We start from the raw sequence: 26521 nt of genomic DNA on the forward strand, positions 1-26521 counted from the left end.
ATTCTGATCTGATCGCTTGTTTCATCAGTCATAGAAATGAAAATGATACTTCCAAGAAGTGATGTGTGCCATGGGGAAAGCTGAGCTAGGTGCCCCGACTCATGGAGCCCAGGGGGGCGGTGGCAGTGCTTGGATGGCGCGGGCTGAGAGCACCCCTATGAGCAGGAGACGTCCAAGCTGGGGCCTGGAAGACAAGAAGGAGCAGGCATGTAAGCTTGAGGACAGCTTTCCAGGCACAGGGAGCAGCAAGTGCCAAGGCTCCGATGCGAAATGAGCTTGGCTGTGGCAAGTCTGAGGAAGAGAAAGGCCGGCGTGGCTTTGTTCCCTGCTTCGGAACAGCCTGGTGGGGCAGATTGGGAAGACGTGACTATCTCTTTGTGGAGAGGGTCTTAGGGGAGGAAAGTGACACATCCAGGACCACAAGACTGGCAAAGGCAGAGCTGGGCGTGGTTTGTGGATGCTCAGCCCTGAGTTTTGGCGTAGAAATGGAGAAGGCAGACTTTGAGTGAGATGTTAGGAGGCAAACTGGCAAGACATATATGTGCATATAAAGGAATGCTTTTTTCCCCTGATATCTGGAAATAGGGAACTTGACGGTGAGCAGAAGTGAGAGTAGTGCTGGGGCGTGTGTGTGGGCGCCTGTGGTTTGAGCATGATCGAGGCAGAGGGGAGGAATATCCGTCTCAAGCGAGCAGGCACAGCTGTGTGCTGATAGGAACCCGCTTGCTCATGTGCATCTCTATGCCACCTCTCACCACGGAACTTCCAGTCACAAGTAAAGAATTTCCCTGGCGCTGCTTCCCTCTTCTGAAGAGTTCATTGTTTTAAAAGTACAGTCATGCACCACATAAGGATGTTTCAGTCAATGACAGACCACAAATCTGATGGTGGGCCCGTAAGATTAGTACCATGTAGCCCAGGTGTGTAGTGGGCTGCACCATCTAGGTTTGTGTAAGTACATGCTATGATGTTCGCACAATGATGAAATTGCCTAGCAACACATTTCTCAGAACATGTCCCTGTTGTTAAGCGATGTATGACTGTGCACAAGAAAAGGAAATCAACCAGAAAGTTCCCACTGGTCTTTAAAGCATTCATTTTCTGTGAAAAAGGAAGATATTTTTAATTATCCTATTTTTTCAGAGAAAAATTATCTGCCTTGTCCAACTTAAGCCTCACCCTAAGTGGTGGCAGAGAAGGATAAGACCCCAGATGTGCCGACCCAGAGTGGAGACTAGCTGATGTCCTGTGCCATGCTGGAGATGGGGTCCGGTCCTGACTGTCACTCATGGATGGTGAGCCAGTCACCTCCTCCTGGGGCTCAGTTTCCTCCTGATCTAAGGTTATTCCTGATCATCTAGGCCATGAGTAACCATGCCTGAGGAGGATGCTGCTCCTTAGAACTCAGGGCTGCCTTCTGTGTCGGGAGGGTTCAGACGGCAGGACCCGTGCTCTGCTGAGCTTGATAGGGAGCGAGCGCCTGGACAGTGAGGTCCAAGAAGTGAGTGGAGAAGATGGTTCCAGAGTCAGGCCCAATACCAAATGCTCAGGTGAGATTGTCTAACAGGGCAACTAAGGATGGAGTGGCCCTCTGTATTAGTTTCCTAGGACTGCTGGGACATATCGCCACAAACTGAGTGGCTTAAAACCACACAAGTTTATAATGTTACAGCCTGGAGGTCAGAAGTCTAAAATAAAATGGGTCAACTGGACTGCATTCTTCCTGGTGGCGGTAGTAGGAGAATCTGATTCCTTGACTTTTCCAGCTTCCAGAAGCTGCCGGCATTCCTTGGCGTGTGGCCCCACATCACTCTAACTTCTGCTTCATCATCACCTCTCCTGTGCCTCTGACACCCCTGCCTCCCTCTGATAAGGACCTTTGTGATTGTATTGGTCCTACCAGGATAATCCGGGATAATCTCTCCATCTCAAGACCCTTGACTGAATCACATTTGCAAAGTCCCTTTGTGCCATGGAAGGTTGAACGTATTCACCTGTTCTGGGGTTTAGGACGTCGACATCCTGGGGAGTCATCATTCTGCCTAGCACACCATTAAACAGCCCTGACCAGGCCCTAGATTCTTTTTCTATGATTTTCAAAGCGATAAGTAGTAATTGTTGATACTTAGGAAAGTACAGAAAAAAATGAAGAATTAGGAAACATAGAAAAAAGTGGGTCCATAATCTTAATGCCTAAGGCAACCATTTGTTAACATTTTGACTTATTTCCTTTTAATCTTTTTTCTATGCATATTGCTTTTTTTTTTTTTGAGGAAGATTAACCCTGAGCTAACATCCGTGTCCATCTTACTCTGCTTTCTATGTGGGACGACTGCCACAGCATGGCTTGATAAGCTGTGTGTATGTCCATGCCCAGGATCTGAACCCACGAACCCCAGGCCGCTGAAGCGGAATACGGGAACTTAACCGCTATGCCCCGGGCTGGCCCCTTTATGCATATTTTAAAACTTTGTTGAGATTATATTATATATGATATCTAAAAAAACATTTTCACTTCATATGAAGATTTCCACATAATTAAAAATATTTCTAAGTATATATCAGTGTCTGCATTCTATTTCATTTTATACTTAATTACTTCCCTAATGGATAGGTTAACCTTTTTTTCTTTGTTTTTGCTATTATATGTAATTATGTAATGAATCTTTGTGCACACATTTTTGTTAGCCTCTCTGATTATTTCCCAGGGACCAAATCCTAGAAATGTAATTACTGGAGCAAAGGGCGTGAGTGTTTTTGGTACGTACGACTGCCCTGCTGCTTCTGCACGGGCTCGACCAGTTCCATCCCGACCAGCAGCTTCTCAGCGTGCCCGTTCCCCTCCAGCCACGTCAGCAGTATGTTAGTCATAAAAATTTGGTTCGTTTGATATGTGAAAATGACATCATTTAGAATGTTTTTATTTGCTAGATTAAATTGAACATTTCAAATTTTATTATCCACCTGAATTTTCTCTTTGTGACTTGCATTGTCTTATCCCTTATCAGTTCCCATATGAGGTCTTAATGTCTTTCTTGTCTGTGTGCTTTAGAAAGAGAAAGGGTATTAATCCTTTTCTATGTTATTTGTTCTACGTATTTCTCCCGGTCTATTCCTTGCCTTCTCAGTCTTTTTTATTAGTACGTCCAAGTGTTACATTTGGATATAGTCAAATTTACTGACTCTTGTGTGATGTCGCCATTAATTTTTTAAATTATTTTTTACTTTATTGAGGTCATAATAGTTTATAACGTTGTGAAATTTCAGTTGTACATTATTATTTGTCAGTTGCCATAAATGTGCCCCTTTACCCCTTATGCCAAACCCCAACCCTCTTCCCCTCTGGTAACCACTAATCTGTTCTCTTTGTCCATGTATTGGTTTATCTTCCGCATAGGAATGAAATCATACGGTGTTTGTCTTTCTCTGTCTGGCTTATTTCACTTAACATAATACCCTCAAGGTCCATCCATGTTGTTGTAAATGGGAGGATTTTGTCTTTTTTATGGCTGAGTAGTATTCCATTGTATATACATGCCACATCTTTTTTATCCATTCATCAGTCGGTGGGCACTTGGGTGGCTTCCACATCTTGGCTATTGTGAATAATGCTGCAATGAATTATAGGGGTGCATAAGTCTCTTTAAATTGTTGATTTCAAGTTCTTTGGGTAAATACCCAGTAGTGGGATAGTTGGGTCATATGTTATTTCTAATTTTAATTTTTTGAGAAATCTGCATACTGTTGTTCATAGTGGCTGCACCAGTTTGCATTCCCACGAGCAGTGGATGAGGGTTCCCTGTTCTCCACATCCTCTCCAACATTTGCTATTTTTTTTGTCTTGGTGATTATAGCCATTCTGATGGGTGTGACGTGATATCTCATTGTAGTTTTGATTTGCATTTTCCTAATAATTAGTGATGTTGAACATCTTTTCGTGTGTCTGTTGGCCATCTGTATATCTTCTTTGGGAAAATGTCTGTTCATAGCCTCTGCCCATTTTTTGATCGGGTTGTTTAGTTTTTTTGTTGTTGAGTTCTATGTGTTCTTTAGATATTTTGGATATTAACTCCTTGGGTTGTTTTTTTTTTTTTTTTGAGGAAGATTAGCCCTGAGCTAACTACTGCCAGTCCTCCTCGTTTTTGCTGAGGAAGCCTGGCCCTGGGCTAACATCCGTGCCCATCCTCCTCTACTTTATATGTGGGACACCTACCACATCATGGCATACCATGTCCGCACCCGGGATCCGAACCGGCGAACCCAGGGCCGCAGAGAAGCAGAATGTGCGAACTTAACCACTGCACCACTGGGCCAGCCCCTTAACTCCTTGTTAGATACGTGATTTGCAAATATTTTCTCCCAATTGGTGGGTCGTCCTTTCATTTTGTTCATGGTTTTCTTTGCCTTCCAGAAGCTTTTAGTCTGATGCAGACCTATTTGTTAATTTTTTCTTTTGTTTCTCTTGCCTTGGTAGACACAGTATTTGAAAAGATGCTGCTAAGATGGATGTCAAAGAGTGTACTGCCTATATTTTCTTTTAGGAGTTTTATGGTTTCAGGTCTTACATTCAAGTCTTTAATACATTTTGAGTTAATTTTTGTGTATAGTGCAAGATAGTGGTCTACTTTCATTCTTTTGCATGTGGCTGTCCAGTTTTCCCAGCACCATTTATTGAAGAGGCTTTCCTTTCTCCATTGTATGTTCTTAGCTCCTTTGTCAAAGATTAGCTGTCCGTAGATGTGTGGTTTTGTTTCTGGGCTTTCAATACTGTTCCATTGATCTGTGTGTCTGTTTTTGTACCATTACCATACTGTTTTGATTACTGCAGCTTTGCAGGATATGTTGAAGACAGGGATTGTGATGCCTTCAGCTTTGTTCTTTTTTCTCAGGATTACTTTAGCTATCCAGAGTCTTTTGTTGCGCCATATGAATCTTAGGATTCTTTGTTCTATTTTTGTGAAGAATGTCATTGGGATTCTGATTGCGATTGCATTGAATCTGTAGATTTCTTTAGGTAGCATGGACATTTTAACTATATTTATTCTTCCAATCCATGAGCATGGAATATCTTTCCATTTCTTTATGTCTTCTTCAATTTCTTTCAATAATGTCTTATAGTTTTCAGTGTATAGGTCTTTCACCTCTTTGGTTAAATTTATTCCTAGACATTTTATTCTTTTTGTTGCTATGGGATTGTATTCTCGAGTTCTCTTCCCACTAGATCATTATTAGAGTACAGAAATGCAACTGACTTTTGTAAGTTGATTTTGTACTCTGCAACTTTGCTGTAATTGTTGATTATTTCTAATAGTTTTCTGATGGATTCTTTAGGGTTTTCTATATATAAAATCATGTTGTCTGCAAACAACGAGAGTTTTACTTCTTTGTTGCCTGTTTGGATACCCTTCATTTCTTTTTCCTGCCTAATTGCTCTGGCCAAAACCTCCAGTAATATGTTGAATAAGAGTGGCGAGAGTGGGCACACTTGTCTTGTTCCTGTTCTCAGAGGGATGGCTTTCAGTTTTTCCCTGTTAAGTATGATGTTGGCTGTGAATTTGTCATATATGGCCTTTATTATGTTGAGGTGCTTTCCTTCTATGCCCATTTTATTGAGAGTTTTTATCATAAACGGATGTTGGATCTTGTCAAATGCTTTCTCTGCATCTATTGAGATGATCATGTGGTTTTTATTCCTCATTTTGTTAATGTGGTATATTACATTGATTGATTTGTAGATGTTGAACCATCACTGTGTCCCTCGTATAAATCCCACTTGATCATGGTGTGTGATCATTTTAATATATTGCTGTATTTGGTTTGCCAATACTTTGTAGAGGATTTTTGCATCTATGTTCATCAGCGATATTGACCTGTAATTTTCCTTCTTTGTGTTGTCCTTGTCTGACTTTGGGATCAGAGTCATGTTGGCCTCATAAAATGGGTTAGAAAGTGTTCTGTCATCTTTAATTTTTGGAATAGTTTGAGAAGAATAGGTAATAAATCTTCTTTGAATGTTTGGTAGAATTCTCCAGAGAAGCCATCTGGTCTTGGACTTTTATATTTTGGGAGGTTGTTGATTACTGTTTCAATCTCTTTGCTTGTGATTGGTCTATTCAGATTCTCTATTTCTTCTTGACTCAGTTTTGGGAGGTTGTATGAGTCTAAGAATTTATCCATTTCTTCTAGATTGTCCAATTTGTGGGCATATAGTTTTTCACACTATTCTCTTATAATCCTTTGTACTTCTGTTGTATCCGTTGCAATTTCTCCTCTTTCATTTTTAATTCTATTTATTTGAGCCTTCTCTTTTTTTTTTCATGAGTCTGGCTAAGGGTTGTCAGTTTTGTTTACCTTCTCAAAGAAGAAGCTCTTAGTTTCATTGATCCTTTCTACTGTTTTTTTTTTTTTCGTTGTTTCAACTTCATTTATTTCTGCTCTAACTTTTATTATTTCCCTCCTTCTGCTGACTTTGGGCTTTGCTTGTTCATCTTTTTCCAGCTCTGTTAGGTGTAGTTTAAGATTGCTTTTTTGAGATTTTTCTTGTTTGTTAAGGTGGGACTGTATTGCTGTGAATTTCCTTCTTAGGATTGCTTTTGCTGCATTCCATATGAGCTGCTGTGGTGTATTTTCATTTTCGTTTGTCTCCAGATATTTTTTGATTTCTCCTTTAATTTCTCCAATGATCCATTGGTTGTTCGGTAGCATGTTGTTTAGTCTCCACACATTTGTCACTTTCTCAACTTTTCTCTTGTAGTTGATTTCTAGTTTCACAGCATTATGGTCGGAAAAGAATCTTGATAAGATTTCAATCTTCTTAAATTTATTGAGGCTTGCCTTGTTTCCCAACATATGGTCTATCTTTGAGAATGTTCCAAGTGCACTTGAGAAGAATGCATATTCTGCTGTTTTTGGATGGAGAGTTCTATATCTATCTATTAAGTCCGTCTGGTCTACTTTTTCATTTAATTCCACTATTTCCTTGTTGACTTTCTATTGGATATCTATCTATTGATGTAAGTGGGGTGTTAAGGTCCCTGCTATTATTGTGTTTTTGTTAATATCTCCTTTCAGGTTTGTTAATAGTTGCGTTATGTATTTTGGTGCTCCTGTGTTGGGTGCATGTATATTAATGAGTATTATGTCTTCATGGTGGAGTGTCCCTTTTATCATTATATACTGCCCCTCTTTGTCTCTCATTGCCTTTTTAATCTTTTATTTAATTTTTATTTTTTATTGCAGTAACATTGGATTATAACATTATTTAACTTTCAGGTGTACATTGTAATATATTTCAAATTCTGTGTAGACTACATCATGTTCACCACCCAAAAACTAATTATAATCCATGACCACACATGTGCCTAATCACCCCTTTTGCCCTTCCCTCCTCCTCTATGGTAACCACCAGTCCAATCTCTGTTGCTGTGTGTTTGTTTGTCGTTATCTCCTTTTTTGTCTTGAAATCTGTTTTGTCTGATATAAGTATGGCAACACCTTCTTTCTTTTGTTTGCCATTAGCTTGGAGTATCATCTTCCATTCCTTCACTGTCAGCCTGTGTTTGTCTTTAGAGCTGACATGTGTTTCCTGAAGGCAGCATATTGTTGGATTTTGTTTTTTAATCCATCCAGCTACTCTGTGTCTTTTGATTGGAGAATTCAATCCATTTATGTTTAGAGTGATTATTGATATATGAGGGCTTAACAATGCCATTTTATCACTTGTTTTCCAGTTGTTCTGTATTTCTCTTGTTTCTCATCCCATGTATTTTGGACTACCAATTCAATTAAGTAGTTCTCTATGGTGGTTTTCTCAGTTTTTTCTTTATTTATCATTTGTGTCTCTGTTCTGATTATTTGTTTAGTCATTACCATGAGGTTTGTGTAAAAAAAATCTCGTAGATGAGATAGTCCATTTTCTGTTAACCTCTTATTTCCTTAGTCTAAGTGGGTTCCATCCTGTTTCTCTTCCCCTTCTAAGTTATTATTGTCACAACTTATTCCATTTTGTGTTGTTAGTTTGTGGTTAAAATAATGAGATTATAGTTTTTTTTTATGTTTTCCTTCCCTTTATCTTTAATGTTATAATTAAGTGTTTGCTAACCTGTTCTGATAGCTGCAATTTTCTGATTTTCTCTGCCTATTTATCTCCTTGCTCAAGGCTTTGTAAATGCTTTTTTTTTTTTCAGGTATTTGAGGGCCTTCTCGATCATTTCTTGTAGGGGGTGTCTTGTGGCAATGAACTCCCTCAGCTTTGTTTCATCTGGGAAAGTTTTTATTTCTCCATCATATCTGAAGGGTATTTTTACTGGATAGAGTATTCTTGGCTAAAATTTTTATCTTTCAGAATTTTGAATATATCATTCCACTCTCTCCTAGCCTGTAAGGTTTCTGCTGAGAAATCTGCTGAAGGCCTGATAGGGGTTCCTTTGTAAGTTATTTTCTTCTGCCTTGCTGCTCTTAATATTTTTTCTTTGTCATTGACTTTTTCCAGTTTTACTAATATATACCTCGGAAAAGGTCTTTTTACATGGATATAGTTAGGAGTTCTATTGGCTTCTTTTACTGGTAGTTCCAGTTCCTTCCCCAGGTTTGGGAGGTTCTCAGCTATTATTTCTTTGAACAAGCTTTCTGCTCCTTTCTCCCTCTCTTCTCCCTCTGGAATATCTATAATCCTTATGCTGCATTTCCTAATTGAGTCACATATTTCTTAGATAATTTCTTCATTTGTTTTTAGTCTTAGCTCTCTCTCTTCCTCCATCTGAAGCATTTCTATGTTTCTGTCCTCCAAATTGCTAATTCTGTCCTCCATAATATCAGCTCTGTTATTCAAGGACTCCAGTTTTTTCTTTATCTCATTCATTGTGTTTTTCATCTCCAACATTTCTGATTGGTTTTTCTTTATAGTTTCAATCTCTTTTGTGAAGAATTCTTCTGTTCATTAATTTTATTCCTGATTTCATTGAATTGTCTTTCTGAATTTTCTTGTAACTCATGGAGTTCTTTTACAGCTATTTTGAATTCTCTGTCATTTAGATTGTAAATTTCTGTGCCTTCAGGATTGACTTCTGGGTGCTTGTCATTTTCCTTCTGGTCTGGAGTATTAATATACATCCTCATATTATTTGCTGGGGTGGATTTGTGCCTTTGCATATTGGTAGTATCTGGTCACAGATTCCACCTGCTGTCACTGTGGGGGGTGAGCAGGAGCTATGTATTCTGAACCCACCATGATCCTTGGAAGCTGTGCCTGTCCTTTGGTATCAATGCTGGCAAGGGCCTTCTGCAGTTGCCTGCCTGTAGTTGCTGCTTTACTAACATATGTGCAGGTACTCTGTGAGGGTACCTTACTCTGGCTGACTGGCCAAACTGGTGTACCAGGTGGGAGGAGATGCACTTTCTTTCACATGCACAATCCTGGGGGTGTTGCCCATTAATTTTAAGTTTAGAAAGTTCTCCCTTTAATTCAGAGATTTTATAAAGATTCACATCTATTTTCTTCTAGTTTAAAAAATGATTTGCTATTTTATGCTGACCTCCTTAAACTCCCTGAATTTACCTAACTGTAGCTTGCTGAGAGGTGACAGTATCCTGCAATGCTTATGCCATAACCCTTCCCTCCTCACTTAGCTTTATAGTCTTCTGTGGTGTGTGTGAACTTCTTCAATAGACTAGGTCTGTTTACAGCTTATTGACTCTATTCTATTGATATGTTTATCTATTCTCATTAGATTTCCAAGCTGGTTTCTTTATTATGGGCTGATGTTGTTTTAATATCTGGTGGGGTAAGTCCTTTCTCATTTTTCATCTTTAAAATGCTAAAAATTCTCATCTGTTCATCTCTTCAGATAATCTCTAGTACAGTGATGTACCACCTAATAGCATTTCAATCAATGACAGACCACATATATGATAGTGGTCCCATAAGATTAGTACCATACAGCCTAGGTGTGTAATAGGCTATACATTCTAGGTTTGTGTAAGTACTCTCTATGATGTTTGCACGATGATGAAATCACCTAATGACACATTTTTCAGAATCTGTCCCCATTGTTAAGGGATGCATGACTGTATATCTCTGATATGTACAGAGAGATATACAGTCATGCTCTGAATAATGACATTTTGGTCAACGATGGACTGTGTATACAATGGTGGTCCTATAAGATTAGTACCATATGGCCTAGTTGTGTAGTAGCCTATACCATCTAGGTTTGTGTAAGTACTGTATGGGGGGAAGAAATTTCCCTCTACCCTTCAAGGTTCTTCTGGCTAGCCTAAAATTAAGTTGACATGAAACAGAGTAACAGGAGAAAAACAGACAAAAGTTTAATAACATGTACACACGAGAGAAACCCAGGAAAGCAGATTAACTTGACAAAATGGCTAAAGCCCTCCCCTTAAATGCCATCCTCAGCTAAAGACAAAAGATGTTGGGGGTGGAGAGAGTCAAGGACTTCAAAGGGAAGGAAGGCAATTCAAAAGTAGGTGAAACTAGCATGTCTCTAATATCAAACCCTGATAAAGACAGCACAGAAAAAATGACAGGAAAGGGCCTTACGTCTGAATATAGATCTGGAGTTGAGCACTGACAGCCAGGTTCAGAGGCAGACAGGGTTTGTGTGGCCTGCACTGCATCACTGTTGTTGTTCCTAGTTAAGCCAGTCTTTAAAATTGAGAGGTTCCACACAAAATTCAGATTTCTGGCTACTCCAAAAAAATGAAAAGGTCTGAAACCACATGACCCACTTCTTGCATGAGCACAATGGGCTGCAGTGGAATGGGGCTGTGCAGGGGTCATTTGCTTTCCAGATTGCTGAGGTCTTCACCATGTCCCAGTGTCTATTGCTGAGGCCTAGTGTCAGCGCCAGTTTTCATCATGCTTGGAGTGTTGTTTCTCTTACAGTAGAGAAACATTTCCCTGTATCCTGACTCTTTCAGAGGTGAGAAAATGAAAGAAAGAACAAGAACATATATCATAAGAAAATGCTGCTTCACTCTACAGCACCTGCCTTATGGCAAAGCTGTAGTATTCAAGACAATATGGATTGGCATAAGGACAGACAGATGAATCAATGGAAAAGAATGGAAAATGCATAAATAACTCACTTATTTGATTTTTGACAAAGGAACCAAAGCTATTCAATGGAGAAAATAGGATCTGTGTGATATGCATTCTATAGCACATGGAGACCATTTAGCATCACTGTTCTGGTCAACTTCAAAGGCGTTCCTGCCAGGGTGGTGGACTACAGCATAACCACTAGGAACAACCTTTCCACAGCCACGTGATGTGGATGCTTTGGCCGAACCTCCTGAGGTCATCAGTGCAAAGTCAGGGCAGCAATCATTCTCCCTTGGAAATGGATCCTCTGGTATTTCCTCCCCATCAGACCAGCATAACACAGAGATGGCTGCAAAAGGACATTGCTGGGAATATAAAGATTTATCGGCTATAGATTGGGGAGAGGGTGAATTACAGGAAGCTAGTATTGCTCAGTGTCCACATTTTTGTGTCTTTGAGGTCCATAGTTGTGCTCTTAGGTGATTTTCCTGGTGGTTTTTACCAGTAGAATTTTGAAGGACAAAAGGTCTGTCTTGTGGAAAGTGCATTCCTTCCTCGACTGCTATTCACCTCAGCAGGCGCTTGGATTTATTGGAGCTACTCGCAATGCAGGAGGCCGTGGCCCTGCCTTCAAGGGAGGAGATGACAGGTACATGGATTTGTGTTTTCCAGGCTCATTTGACATCAGGGGTCCAAAAGTGATGAGAGGTCCAGAGCGGGGCTCGTTGACTGTGCGGTGTTGCTATGGCCCAGGATGGAAGACCTACAGGAAGTGGTGGTGTCGAGGAGCTGATTGGGCTAGGTGCAAGATCCTTGTTATAACCAATGGATCAGAGCAGGAGGTGAAGCAGGACCGTGTGTCCATCAGGGACGATCAGAGAAACCTCACATTCACCGTGACCATGGAGGAGCTCAGGCGAGACGATGAAGACACTTACTGGTGTGGGATTAAGAGAACTGGAACTGACCCGGGATTCCAAGTTAAAGTGACCATTGACCCAGGTAAGAGTGTGTGTTTGGATGTGTCTCTTCAGGGACTGCTCTGTTCTGGTCCCTGAGGTCAGAGTAAACTGTCATAGAGGGCAGTTGAGTCCTGAGGTCTCCCTGACTGACCGCCTGGGATCGGGAGGGGCAGGGCCTCTCTAGATGCTCTCCTGGCTCCCAGGGCCTCCTCCAGGATGGGCTCAATCCTTTCTAGGCACATGCTTTTCCTCTGCACAGCTCAGTGCTGAGTCTATTGCCTGTAGAGATCAAGGCGATGGTCCCAGCTTCAGCCCATGGGCCAAAGGCACCCTCTTCCATGGGACCCAGAGACCCCACCCAACAACTGCCAATGCTCTTCTGGGACCTCTAGAGCTCAGATGTCCCTGCTCTTTGTGGAGTTTGGGGCTGGGACTTCATAGCTGCTGTCCCCATTCCATATCCAGTCTCGGGGGAAAGAGGCCCAGCACAGTTGGGTGCTGCGGTTAATTGCTGAGGTCTGGAAAGACCTCCACAGTCGAAAGGCTGCATTTCTGGTGTCTGAAATCCCATCACGAGCCATTCACATGTCTGGACTTAGTGATGTTCTCTTCCTAAGTCCTTCTCGAATGCAAGCACTCCTGGGAGGGGCAGTTCAGAGGTCCCAGTGCCTCAATTTTCACAAGTCCCTCTGTTGGGCTCTGCTTCTGCTGACCCTCAGACAGGCAGTACCAGCTCATGGCACACTTGTGGCAAAGAGGGAGCACATGTCACAGGGTCGCCGCCACCCCTGGAACCTGTGAGACATGTTGTACTGGCAAAGCGCAGCACAGTCGTCATCTCATAGAATCCTGACAATATTCCTGAGAAGTAGCCGTGCCCATTATGGAAGGTTAATAACTTGCCCAAAGTAAAGGCTCTTCCTGAACCTTATGATTTTGTTCAGGGCTGGTCCTGACCTTAGAGGTCACAGATCTTGCATGTGTTGGCCACTGGGCAAGCCCCTATTGTGCTCCTGTCCTTGCTGGATAGATAAGACGGGGTGACGCATTGGCTGAGCCCTTGTCATGAGCATCAGGAATGTTTAAGTCCAGCTGAACTCCAGCTCCCTCGTCCTGAGCCATCCTGGGCCCCCTCTCACCTTCCAGGGCCTGCTCAACGTCCTCCCTGGACCCGTGCCCAGCCCCACCTGCCTCTGAGGCTCTGCGTCTCCTGGAGGCCATGGAGATATGAGCGGTCCAGGCTATCAGCCCCTCCCCATGGCCCTGCTCCAGGCTCCTCAGGCCAGGGCAGCCCTCAGGCCCCCAGACTCAGAGCCACGTGCAGGGCTGCAGGTGTGTTAGCAGGCAGAGTAGTGTGTAATCTGGTCTGTATGCCCAGCGCCAACTACAGTGTCGACCACCACCACCATGTCCACAGCACCAGTCACCCCAGAAAAGATCCAAGTCTCCCCAACTGTGACCAGCCACCACTCCGAGAGCAGGTAAGCCAGCTCTGATGCTGCTGTCACCTGTGCCCACTTGGCCCAAACTTCTCTAATGGGGGATTCTTTGTGGTCCCAGGTCCCGGCCAGACCTTGTCTCTGAACCCTCAGTTTCTTCTGAGAGATTGAGGATGTTGGGGGCTCTTTCCACTTGCTCTCACAGCTGAGGGGGCCAGAAACCTGAAATCAAGGTCTCGGCAGGATTGGTTCCTTCTTGGGGTCTATAAGGCAGACTCCGTCCCCTGACTCGCTCATAGCTTGTGGTGGTTGCCAGCAATCCATGCGTTCCTCTGCTTGTGGCAGCATCACTCCCATCTCTGCCTCTGTCATCACATGCACTTCTCCCTGTGTGTCCTTGTGCCCAAATTTCCCTTTTACAAGGGCACCGGTCATTAGATTAGAGCCACTCTAATGTAGAATGACCTCATTTTAACTCAATTACATCTGTAAAGATGTCATTTCCAAATAGGTCACCTTCACAGGTGCTGAGTGAACAGGAATTATAGGGGTGGGGGACACTATTCAACCTAGTACAGGGGGCAAGTGTAGGACTCGGGGGACCTTTTCAGAACCTGTCGCCATACAGTTTCTATGAGGCTTCGAGCCCCATTGAAACTACCTCGTGGAGCCCTCCTCTCCTTTTTTAAAAAACCATCTTTGAGGGCACCCAGGAGCGGGCGTCCCCAGGCTGGAAACCACGAGCCTGCAGGTCAAAAGGTCAAAAGGTGTGTGGCCCTCCCTGCTAGCGGGTGGGTGGGATAAGGCCCAAAGGCAGGAGGGGAACCGGGATGCACGGCGTGTCTTCTGTTGTTTCCAGCAGTGTCTCCCTGAAGCTCAGCGTCCTCATTCCCCTCATCTTTGCGGTGTTGCTGCTTCTCTCGGTGGCGGCTTCACTCTTGGCTTGGAGAATGGTGAAGCAACGGGAGAAAGGTGAGTTGGTCTGGCTGGGGCTGGGCTGGGGCTTGGCTGGGTGGAAGTGTGCGGGGCCAGTGGCCGGCATTGTCATCCGGGAGCCATCTGGCCAAGAGATTACCCACACGATCTGGAGGGCACTGTCCCTAAGGCCACTGGCAGCTGGCAGAAGAGGGGCTGGAGGGAGGCCTGGAGCTCGTAGCTGAGCCCAGGGGGCTTTGGCACTGTCCACCCACACATCCCTCCTTGCTCTTCTCTTCTTCCTGACCCACCTCCCTCTCTATTTCCTGATTTGGCTCTTGGTGGCAGAGGTGGCAATGGCCTTAGGCAGGCAATCCATCTAGGGTGCCCAGACACTTCAGTGGAATTTGTGTGGTTGCCAAGGATGTGCTGAGCTGACATGGAGGCAGGGAGAGACACAGATACACACACACACACACACGTGCGCACACATACACACACAGAGGAATGAACACATGCACATGTATGCACATGCAACATAGCCCTCCCCGCCCCATGTACACACATGTGCACACATGCACACATGAGCACAGATACACACGCCACAGAGTCCTCTGGGTTTGATCAGAAAGGTGGGTTGTGACTCCTACTTTTGCTCCTCCTCTGCCCCGGCCCTTTCTCAGGCCACGAGCTGGTCCTGTGAACATCTGCTCCTGAGGGAAGAGCCTCTTTGCTCACGAGCCCACACCCATCAGTCACGAGCTCTGGACTCAACCAAACTCTTTTCCTGTCTGGCTCCACTTCCACCTTCTCATGCTGATTGCACCCCCTCCCCTTCTCAGAACCCACTGGGACCTAAGCTCTCATGGGGACGTCTCCCACACTGCCCCCCTGCAGCCTGGGGAGCCTTGTAGTCTGGGAGGAGGGGAGCCTGACTCCTGTTTACTACATTTTCTCCGTTGTACCAACTGTGACCTAAGTTCTAAGTACACTCTGTGCTCCTCGGTATCTAGACCTTTGAAACTAAAAACCAAGGGAGAGACTTCTTGTTTCTTTGTTGTCTCTAAAGCAGGGAGCAAGAGGGAGCAGGAAGGAGTGGAGGGGAGCCAAAAAGAAACAAGAACCAGTGAGCACCTGAAAGCTGGTCCACGCTGTGCCCTCCCAGCTCTCGTCCTCCACTGGGAGGGCAGCTTGGAGCAATCCTATCTCCACAGACAACTCTCACTGATTGTGTCGTCATGCGCCAGGCACAGCTGGCACTAGGAATGCCAGGAAGGCCTGGGTTCAGCCACCCAGCAGCCCGCAGCTCGCTGCCCACCTGAAGGCTAACCAGAATTCAGTGGGACAAAGGCGATGAGCCAGTGTCAATCAGGTGCCCTGGGAGCCGGGGAGGGAGCAGACCGCCGGGCAGCCAGGGAAGGCAGGTTGACTTTGAGCTGAGTCCCTAGTGACGAACCAGGTAGAGCAATAGTGGGGCTACAGGTGGGGCCTCCAGCAGAAGTGACAGGCTGAGTCTGGATTGTGCAGCAGGAAACTTAATCCCAGGGGAGCTGACGGCTGGCAGGGCCACCTGACCAGCTGATCACACGGTTCTGTGATGTGGGGAACAGGTGGGCCGAGGTCTCCTTATTTCTCAGGTGGAGAAATGGAAGCTCAGAGAGGTGAAGTGACCAAAGTCACAGAGGGTGTCATCTGAGGAGTCAGAATTAGAACTGAGTCTCCTCTCTCTGAGCCTGGAGCCTAATTCACCTCTTTTCTTCCGTGCAGCTCTTTCCCAGACCTGAGGGGCTTTCTAATTCTGATTGTTTTTGCCTTTCAGCCCCTGAGATATCCCAAGAACAGGTAAGAGAGTCCTCAAGGTCGTATCAGAGACACTAGACAGCTCTTCCCCTCCTTTCTCATTTTCCATCTCCCAGGAGCACCGAAGTCCAGATGTATCAGACAAACCACGTGCCAAAGGGTCCATATACTCCAGGCATAGCTGCAGGGCCTGGGAAAGGGCCCTGGGAGGATGGGGTGGGGCATGCTGGAAACTGCCAGAAGGGAGGAGGGCTGGGAGGGGTCAGCGAGGGAGACTGGGAGGAAGCTGGGAGAGGGGTGCCCAGGGAAGCAGACAGACTTGGTTCCACGGTGAAAGAGGAACCTGTGCTTCCTCTCCTAGGTGCTCCAGCCCTTAGAGAGTGACGTCTGCTATGCGAACCTGACCCTGCAGCACACGGGAACCTCCTCTGGCCCCTCGCGGAAGAAGGCCTCCAGAAAACCCTCCTACTTTGCCCAGGTGGACCAGGTGGAAGGGGAATACGTCACCATGGTGTGTACTTGGTGGGGCTGCTGTGGGGCTTGGAGCCAGACCTGCCATTGCCCCCCTTTTGAGGATGGGCTTTCTCTCGCCCGTGTGGGTGCAGAGGAGGAAAGTGGGTGCCGGGAAAAGCCACAGCCATTGATAGACTTGCCTGTAGAGGTCCCGCATGCTTTTGGCTTTTGGAAGTGTCTCCTTACCAGGTATCAGCACTGGGGACTCAGAGATAGGTCAAACGTGGCCTTTGTGCTGGGCAGGGGAGACCCAGATAAGCCGAGTGACCTTCTCCTGGGATCCCATGGGAAACGTGTTGCCCTGGCGTGGAGCTCAGGGTGCCTGGCAGAGTGGAGGGAGGGGGAGCTGGAGGACCTGGGAGTGGACTTCAGAAGCCCTGAAGGGTCTATCCTCGCAGCCTCACCCGAGGCTTCCTCCATCGGTGGGCACAGCCTCCTGCCAGCTTCTCTGAGCCAAGGGCATCTTTGTTGCAGGACTCCTTTCCGAGGGAGGACATTTCCTATCCAGCTCTGTCTTTGGACACCTTGGATCAGGAACCAACCTACAGCAACACAAGCCATCTCGTTGCACACAGTCCCAGTGGGAGCCACGCGGAGCCCACGGAGTACAGCACCATCAGGAAGCCTTAGCCTGGGCTCCAGGCCCCTCTCCAACCCCACCTGAGGTCTGTGGATGCATTACTGCCTTGTCTACCTTCTGTCCCCAGTCCTCTCATGGATTCAACCGGTGACTGAGGCCTCTGCCTCATCCAGCCAGCATCACCTCCCGCTCTGACCTGGGCTCAGGGGGCTTTTGGAAGATAGATAGGGATCTCGCCACATCCTTCCCTCTCCCACACAGCTTGGGAGGGGCTAGGGGTATGCTCTGGGGCTGCCGAGGGAGAAGTAGCAGCGATAATGATTATAACAGTAATCGACCTTAATTTATTGCTTACCATGTATGGTGGACTGAACAGTGGCCCCCAAAATTATCTGCATCCTAGTCCCCAGGACCTGTGAATGTTACCTGCTGTGGCAAAGCGGGCTGTGCGCATGTACTGAAGGTGAGGATGTGAGGGAGAGGCATTATTCTGGATTATCCAGATGTGCCCTAAATATAATCACAAGAGTCCTTACAAGAGGGACGTAAGAAGTTCACAAGATGACGGAAGCAGAGGTTGGAGTGAGGCAGCCAGAGCCGAGGACCGCCGCAGCCTTTAGAAGCTGGAAAAGGCAAGGAAGCGACCCTCCCCTGGAGCCTCCAGAATGAACCAGCCCTGCCGACCTCTTGACTTTAGCCCAGTGGAACTGATTTCGTACTTCTGGCCTCCGGAATTGTAGGAGAATAAATTTGTATTGTTTTAATTAAGCCACTAAATTTGTGGTAATTTGTTACAGCAGCAGCAGGAAACATACACTATGTGGTAGGTGCCCTCCCCTAAATGCTTTACCTGCTGTACCTCGTTTGATCCTCACGACAACCCTTTGAGGGCACCTTTCTTATTGTCCCCATTTTACAGATGAGGAATCGAGGCACAGAGAGGTTCAATGACTTACCAAGTTTTCCTGCCAGGACGTGGGTGAGTTAGGATTTGAACTTGGGCATTTTGGCTCCAGAATCTGGAGTCTGGGCCACCACCCTGCGCTATGTGTACAAGGAGGACAGTGTATGGGTGTGTGTGTGTGTGTGTGTGTACATCCCTCACACAGGGATGGTTAGCAAGTATTTACAGACGCTGGGCTTACTGTCTTTATTCTAGAGTCCTGGCAGCCTTCCCTTCAGAATATGTCCTAAATCCTGTTCTGGCTCATCCAGGCAACCATCCAGTCCCCTGCCTGGAGTCCATTCTCTTTTGTCCTCTGCCCGAGTCCATTCTCCTCCCAGCAGCCAGAGTGAACTTTTTCAAGCACAGACCTGATCACTCCCTGCTTATCACCTTCTGGTGCCTTTTACCGCAGCTCACAAAGCCCCAGGATCCGCAGGTCCCTGCCTGTTCCTTTGACCCCGTCTTCCCTGCCTCCCTCTCACTTGCTCTGCTCCATCCACTCTGACCTTTCTTCTGACAAGATAAGCCTTGCTCCCTTCTCAGAGCCTTGGCACTTGCTCTTCCTTGTTTCCAGAAAGCTCTTCCCACAGATACGTGAATAGTTAGCTTCTTTTTATCATCATGTCTCAGCTCAACGTCCCCTCTCAGAGCGACCTTCCCTCATCATGCTAACAGCAGTAGCCCCTGTTACACCCCGAATTCCCCTCTGTCACGTTGCCGTCTTTTACTTCCCTCCTGGCATTTTCTACTTCCCGAACTTACTGACTTACTGGCATGTAGGTTTATCATTTCCCCCTCTCCGCTAGGCTGTGGGCTGCCTGAGGTGGGGGCTTTGTCTCCTTCACTGCTGTACCCCTGTGCCTAGTTTAACATGTGGCACGTGGTGGGTTCTTGAATGTTTATATGTTGATGGAATGAATAAGTAACATGATGCTTCAGACTTGCAAACCCAGAGCAAGGTTTCGGGAGCATGGGCACCCGTGTCCATCATTCTAGGAAGGGAGTACTGGGCCACCCGGGCAGCCGAAGGAATTTCAGCATCGACTTCCCAGAAGCATGAAGTGGAGAGACTTCCCTCTCCCAGCCTGAAACCAGGGGAGACGCGAAGAGCCATGGTTCTCCCCGACTGGAGGACTAAGGTCTCTTACCTCACTTAGGTCTCTTCTGGTGGGGGCTGGGATAAAGTGTCAGGGAAAGGAGTCATGGCTTGGGAAGAAATGACAAGCTATGCCTGGGGTCACAGGCAAGTGCCCCAGCAGGTATGGGGGCTGCAGAAGTGTTGAATGGGCCATTATCTGTGTGTCCTGGGGTAGCCTGGCTTCTCACAACTGTGGACACCCCAAGTGGTCTGGGTGACGTGGCCTTGGTGAATGGCCATCCCAGCATGCGCTGCTCTTTGCTCCTGCTCCCAATCCCCGAAAGACGATCCCTTTGAATCTCAAGGGTTTTGCCATCCTGGAGGAATTTGCCGAGCCCAAGAAAGCTTACACATTCTTGGGCTGGTCATTTAAGCTGGTTGCGTCAGAGTGGGACTGTTTTTAACTCAGGCTGTAACAGGATTTACAGAGCAAGAAGGGCCTACAGAGAGATCTTTGAATGGAAAAGCTCAAAGCAGAGCAAAGTTAGAGTGAGTCGAAATATAGGAATAAAAGTCCTAAGGGAAAGCCTTGGGCCAGTGCGTCACTGTGCCATTTTAACTATTATGCATAAAGTGGCTTTATTGCCAAGTTTTTAATTTTTTTAATTTTTTAATTTTTAAAAACTTTTTTAAAGATTGGCACCTGGGCTAACAACTGTTGCCAATCTTTTTTTTTTTTCTTCTGCTTTATCTCCCCAAACCCGCCCTGTACACAGTTGTATATCTTAGTTGCAGGTCCTTCTAGTTGTGGGATGTGGGACGCCGCCTCAACGTGGCCTGACAAGCGGTGCCATGTCCACTCCCAGGATCCGAACCCTGGGCCGCCGCAGCGGAGCACATGAACCCAACCACTCGGCCACAGAGCCGGCCCATATTGCTGAGTTTTTAAGCAGCCAGCACCAAACAGAATCTATATGTACATGCTTGTGTTGGATACTAAGGAATTCATCTTTTCTGGTAATCTGTCACAGATGCTAGTGAAGAATACTGCCGTGAAACTTTCAACATAAATCTAGAAACACAGGGAAGACTAGAATTCAGCTCACTTTGGTTCGGCTGGAGGAGTCTGGCTGCTTCTGCCTTTATCTGGATGGTGGATATGGGCTGGAGATGGAAGGTTCTGGCAGCCTGCCTGAGGTGAGGAAGGGCAAATCAGCTTAGAAAGACAGATCCACTCTGATCACTTGTAATTGCCTTATTCAAGCTTTTAAAAAGGCGTCTACCACATATATCGCTGGATATCATGTTTTTACCCAAAATTCCAGCCATTCGGATTGGTGGCTGTCTGAAAAGAGACCTTTTCATGTCCTCACAGATGGAGTTGACTAGCCCGTGACATTTGTGAAACCCGTCCAGTCCATTCCACAGCTGGACAGGGCAGACTCCCGACGGGTGGTGCTTGCCGGAAGCGTTCAGGTTCTTTAGGGCTTGGGTCACGACTGCAGGAATCTGCCTGAAATCCAGCCCAATCTGTTCAAGCCTCAGCTAAAGTTTAGAGAGCGCTGGGGAAGTAGTCAGGGGTGGGGGAAGGGAGGCAAACATATGCAAGAGGTTTGAAAGGAAGCTATTTCATAATCTTTAAAGATTGGTGTGTTGGCGTTGTCTCAGCCATGTCCGGCTGCTCCATAAGGTCTCTGCCAAGGCGTATTTCGGGTGCTGGACCAGCACCCTTATTGCAAGGGAGAGAGAGTTCAGATAGGGTTCCTATGGTCTGAGTGGGGGTGGTGTTTACTATTTTGCTGTATGGTTTCCAGGAAAGCACATTCTGTGAAGACAAACTCCAAGACACTTAACCACTCAGCCCTGACTGAACCTATTCATAGCCTGCCTAACGTTGCTGGGGTTTCCCTCCTTTGGTTTTTGAATTATTAATATTTAAAGATTCCACTTTATAAAAATAGTAGGGTTTGGACAGTCTCCCTTTGAGAACTATGTGCATATTACTGGCTTTCAGAAGACAGAGCCTTTTTGAGAGACAGTTGAGGGAGAAAAATATACTGGGCTAATAATCTTCAAAATACCTGATTAAGATAAATGTTGGATTGAAGTGAGGCTGAAGGCTGCCTTTGCTTGACACCTTGAAGATGGAGTTCATAGCTGCTCAGCCTTGGAGGGGCTAGACTGCTAGAAGCGGTTGATCTCATGTACCCATAATTTTTTAGATCGAGAGGGACTGATGTAGTGGTCAGCTTTTAATTTTACCAAGTAGGTGCATTCTTACCCAATGTAATTAGAAATCGATAATTGGTCAGTTCATTGAAAAAGTTGGTTAAATCAGGAAATCGTAAAAGATATATTCTGTCTCTAAATGTTCTATTTTGACACAAAATATGTAAACGTGCAGTAATTTGCTAGTATTTTGATGTGGACTTCAACCTTTTCTGCGCTTATATCTGCTGGATGAAGAGGCTCGTTGCCTTTTCTGCACAAACCACACCGTATCGTGTTGGAGTTCCAGTCCCAGTTTCTCTAATATGGAGCAAGACATTCTAGATGCTTATGAAGCAATCAGATTGCAAAACCCTTTTTCATTGTTATGTTTTTACTCTGAATATTTTACAATTCTCTCACTCATTCCTAATGTGACAGCATTTTTAAAAAATGACATGCTTACGTTGAGTCTTTCCAAAGACTTCCCTTTGGTTTTTGTAGAAATAACAGTTCTCTTTTTGTTCACACTCATTTCATTGGTCAATATCCTTTCTGTTTACACTCAATTGATCAGTTTATGGATGAATTAATTAAACTACATAATTGTGATTAACATGGATGACCGGCCAAAACAAGTTTGGGCCTGAACACAGTTGATTCTTGTTAAGCCTGCACATTGACAGGTGAAAGCCAAAGTGAGCGAGCCTTTAGGAGAAGAAGCTACCCATTGCCATAGGTGTAAAGTCAGTGTGTTTCACCAAAAGACTGAAGGGTGTTGGTTGATCTAGTAAGTTGGTTAGGAGAGGGATCAGCTGAGAAAGTTTCTGCTAAACCATCTGTTATGACCATAATTTCATAAAAGAAAGGATTTGAGCACCCCAAGTCAGAATAGTAGGCAGTTTTTCCCAAAGAAGGCCAGTTGGTAACTTTATGCCAACACGAATTTATGGTGTGTGCGCTTCATCTCCTACAAATTGATTGACACTTTGCTAGTACTCACGTATGGACTAAGGGTTGGCGGCCATTGATCTTGTTCACACTGTTCTCTAGACATGGATCTTTCCAGCATGTCCCAGCTGGTGTAGTCTAACATCCCCCTAAAGGTCTCTAGTAGTCATATTTGTCTGGACGCTGACTAAGGTTGTCACTCATAAGGGCCCTCTGGCTCTACCTCAGTTGGGTAAAAGGCCCCTTCAATCACTCATATTCCCCTGCCCAGCACAAGCCCTTCCCCAAAGTAGTCCACTGTGATGGCACACTCACATGGCTCTGTCCCGAGGGTGTGTGGTTCTTGCATCAAGGACGCGTGATTGACTCATGGTTCAGCCAAAGGAAACTCTGAGGACAGGTTCAGAATTAAGGAAGGGGTAAGACTCTGTTCCTAAGGGTCAGCAATAGAGAAGAGGCGTTCTGAACCCTTGTGTGGTAGAAAATCTGCTCTTGGCAGAAAGGAAGAGAATCTCCTCTGGTGTTCACTATAGGGTCCAGTGTAAAAATTCCATCCTGGGGAGTTTCTGAAGGCTCCCTCATCCTCCCCATCATGCTTCCTATCTTCTGTGTCTCAAACCCAGATATTTCCCAATCCTGTCATTTATTAGCTTGTTGATTCATTGTAAGTTACAAAATATTTGCTGTATACTATATGTCCATATAACATGTATATGTTATAAAGGATGATGAAACAAACACACACATACTCGCCACCCTACTGAAGAAATGGAACACTACCAATACCACTGAAGCCACACAACTCATTATTTGCCATTTTTTTTCTTCCAAGAAGGAATATACTTGCATAAGGGGTCTAGGGGTCCATCACAACCCTTGGCCCACTCTCCTTGCCTTTGTAAAGTTATTAAAGTCATCAAATGAGCTGGTTTGCATTATGTGGCATTCTGTACTAAACTGACAAGTCTATGCAGGTCTTTCTATTTTAATATTATTTTTCCCACTCAATAAAACCAGAAGCCAAGGCCCAAATGTGCCTTTGTGTTATTTAAGGATCTGGCGATTGGTCTGCCATTCAGAAAGCAGCCACATCGAGTTTCCTTCTAGCATTCAAGGATGATGAGTGTTTCTGTGACAAGCAAGCAACAGGCCACAGCCCCTGGTCTAGGCCATACTGCCCAGAGCCTGCCCTCTGGTTATTGGAAAGAGTTGCAAAGTTCAGACCATGTACTCATTTCAATATTTCACATGGCCTTTGCAAGATTACTAATAAGCTACAAAAGCAGAAGGACTAAGCCCTAGAGTCCCGGTGTCCTCCCACTGAAACACCCCGCTGTCTGGCGGATGGCGAGTGAAGTAGAACCAGAGGAGAGGGAAAGCGTTTTGTCTTAAAATGTGATGAGACATGAAAACAGAAGTGAGAGAAAGTGGAGGTAAAGTGAAGGAGATTCTGCTCCGGAGCGGTCTTGGTGTCGGGAAATCTTGGCTTGCTTTCCTAGGGTTGTGATCCTGCAGTTGGGTTATGATGGAAGCAAGTCCCCAGGGTTGACGTTGCTTGGCTCCTCCTCTCCTGAGACCCAATTAACGGTGACTCACTGCATCAGATCCACTTTCCAACGGCGTCTGAGCAGCTCTGGAGGCCGAGTCTTGAGTCCGCCTTGTGAGCGAATGGCCCCAAAGGCACTGACTCTGCCCCCGTGGCTGCCCAGGGCCAGGCTGAGATTGTCACCAGGGCTGCACTAGAATTTCGGGAGGTCCCTGACAGAAGGGGCTTGAGGCAGCTTCCAGCTTCAAGCCTCTTTTGCCCTGAGGACCCTGGGGGTCCAGGGAGGGACATGCCAGCGTGATAGTGGCCCAGTGTTCAAATCGCAAGTACAAGCCTGGCTTACTTCTTCCCCAGCCCTATGTAGGCTTGCCCGAGGCTGGAGCCTTGCCCGTCCACCTGTGGGTGTTCTAATCTGCCTTCCACGCATGCTTCCTGTGGCCCATGCCCCTTGCAGATTGCTGTCCTGCTGGGTGCAGCCGTTCTTCTCCAGGGAACACCACTGCTGACACAGTGCCAGCCCTGGGGGAGGGACACTGCTCGCCTCTTTGCCATTCTGCCCTGAGCATAAGATAGTCCTTCCCCGGCTGCTCACGGCTCATCTGGAACCAGGTGTGGGGTGAGGCCAAAAGAAGGGAGATATGACCCAGAGAATAGCTCAGAACTACTGCACAGACCCGGGCTCAGACCCTCCAGAGATTCTTATTTGACAGCAAGGATGGTTACATAATTTGTGGGTCCAGCATGAAATATTACGGGGCTTCTGGTACAAAAATTATTAAGACTCTCAAGATGTTGACAGTAGAGTATTAAACCAAATGTGGGCCCTGTGTGACTGCCCAGGTTGCACACCAAGGTTGCCTTGTTTGGCAGCCTTCAGCCTCACTTTTCATCTGCCTTCATGCAGCCACGGGCTGCTCACACCTTACCCCGCACTGGAAAAATCCAGGCGTCTTCGCACTAACTGACTGAGGTCCCAAAATGAGGAGGAAGAATGTCCCCTCATTCCAGCCTGAGCCTCGCCTTCTGTGTCCCCATCCTATGCCCCCACATCGACCTCCTCCCCAGGTTATTGCAAGCTGAGTCATCTGGATCCCCCAGAGGAAAATCTGCTTCCACCCATAGGGTGAGGTCTGGCTCCACGGCCCCAAGAAGCACCTGCCTTAAAGGATGACATCAGTTCATTTCCTAAGACCGGTTATTAATAAACTAAGTCTGGTTATCCAGTCTTAAATGACACTATGTGTGGGGAACAACTAGCCAGTTTAGGTGGGAGAGTGAAAAGTTCAGGTCATTTCCTTTTCAGTCACCTCTCATAAGAGATTTTAAAATATTGGGACCAAGCCTCTCCCAGGGTTACCATGGGGGCATCTGTTGTTTTTGCATGACTAGCCTACAGCTAACAGCACCCCCCACGATCCTTGGAAACCACTCTCAGTTAATATGGCTTCGGTGGGACCGACTCCACCATCAGGGGTGGGCGTGTGACCCATTTCAGTCCCCAGATCCGGCTGAGCAGCATCCCCAGGCTTCTCAGTTACACGAGCCAGTGAATTCTCTTTTTTTGCTTAAGATAGCTTGAGTTGGGTTTTGTCCCTGGCAATCAAAAGGGTCGTGACCACAAGAGTTTCCCTTTACAGGAATAATAATGTCTGTGCTGCTCACGCTCAGCGTTGTGGAAATCACGAGACAACTTATGTGTGAGTGCTCTGCAAACTGTAAAGTGCTGTTTGAATGGAATGACCAAGGAAGTGCAGTTGGCTAATGGCAAAGCCAGGACAAAAGCCCAGGTTTTTTGACACCCCAGGCCCAGTTCTCTTTTTTTGCTAACGAGCTACCTTCTGCTCTAAGAAAATCAGTGAGCAGGGCAAGTGGTGGCCAGAGCAGGTGGCAGACAGGACAGGGGGTGGACAAGGCGGGCGGTGGAACAGACAGGTGGTGGTCAGGGACTTCTCTGTGAGGCTTTCTCACGTGTTTGTGGTGCTGGACTACGACATCTGGAGGAGACCTGGCTCTTCAGAGCAGTGAGGGTCTTGGACGGTATGACCGCAAATCTCCTCTGGCCTTTCACCTCCGTCTTTCGCAAGCCTCTCTTCACGTACCAGCCTGTCATCCCAGGATTTCTGGGCCCTGGTGTCTTTGAGTTTGACTGGACGTTTTCTGGCTCAGATCTTTCGAGATGTTCAGGGAGGAGGTCTGGCTTTGCTTCTCTGTATCTGACTCTGCCACGAGTGGGCCACAGATCTTTGCTCTGGGCATTTCCCAGAAGTGCACTGGGGAACCCCTTTCTTTCTTGGACATGGACATGGAGGGGTTCCTGTTTTGTGAGCCCAGAGCCATTCTGACTTTCAGAAGTGGGACCCCCCCACTCCTGGACCTGTGGATTTTGCAATCCTTCTGATCAGTCACTGAGTCAGGACCCAGAACTTGGCAGTCTGAGAGAGCTGCAAGCATTTGGCTTGGTCCTCAAGGATCCACTTTGCACCATGTGAGATGAGAGGTCCATGACCTTTAAAAAGTCTTC

The 26521-nt window shown here is 46.1% G+C and overlaps 2 protein-coding genes across 3 annotated transcripts in view; one reads left to right on the forward strand and one right to left on the reverse strand.

Annotated features, from left to right (window-relative positions):
- Positions 1 to 26521, reverse strand: part of RAB37 (RAB37, member RAS oncogene family) — a 60936-nt gene that overhangs the window by 26233 nt on the left and 8182 nt on the right. The window lies entirely within an intron of this gene.
- Positions 11201 to 18043, forward strand: CD300LF (CD300 molecule like family member f). Its single transcript, XM_070561216.1, has 7 exons — positions 11201 to 11449; positions 11571 to 12064; positions 13442 to 13505; positions 14323 to 14435; positions 16198 to 16220; positions 16540 to 16689; positions 17166 to 18043. The coding sequence occupies exons 1-7, from the start codon at positions 11289 to 11291 to the stop codon at positions 17319 to 17321; spliced, it is 1161 nt and encodes a 386-aa protein (XP_070417317.1). The 5' UTR covers positions 11201 to 11288; the 3' UTR covers positions 17322 to 18043.

This window comes from Equus przewalskii, chromosome 10 (genome assembly GCF_037783145.1).
Source record: "Equus przewalskii isolate Varuska chromosome 10, EquPr2, whole genome shotgun sequence".
NCBI classification, from domain to species: domain Eukaryota; kingdom Metazoa; phylum Chordata; class Mammalia; order Perissodactyla; family Equidae; genus Equus; species Equus przewalskii.

Bases quoted from the DNA above. Each gene is read 5' to 3' on its own strand.
- CD300LF (XM_070561216.1), top strand. From the start codon at position 11,289: ATGTGGATGCTTTGGCCGAACCTCCTGAGGTCATCAGTGCAAAGTCAG. The intron at 12,065-13,441 runs GTAAGAGTGTGT...CCATGTCCACAG, and splicing joins TAAAGTGACCATTGACCCAG to CACCAGTCACCCCAGAAAAG. The intron at 14,436-16,197 runs GTGAGTTGGTCT...TTTGCCTTTCAG, and splicing joins GGTGAAGCAACGGGAGAAAG to CCCCTGAGATATCCCAAGAA.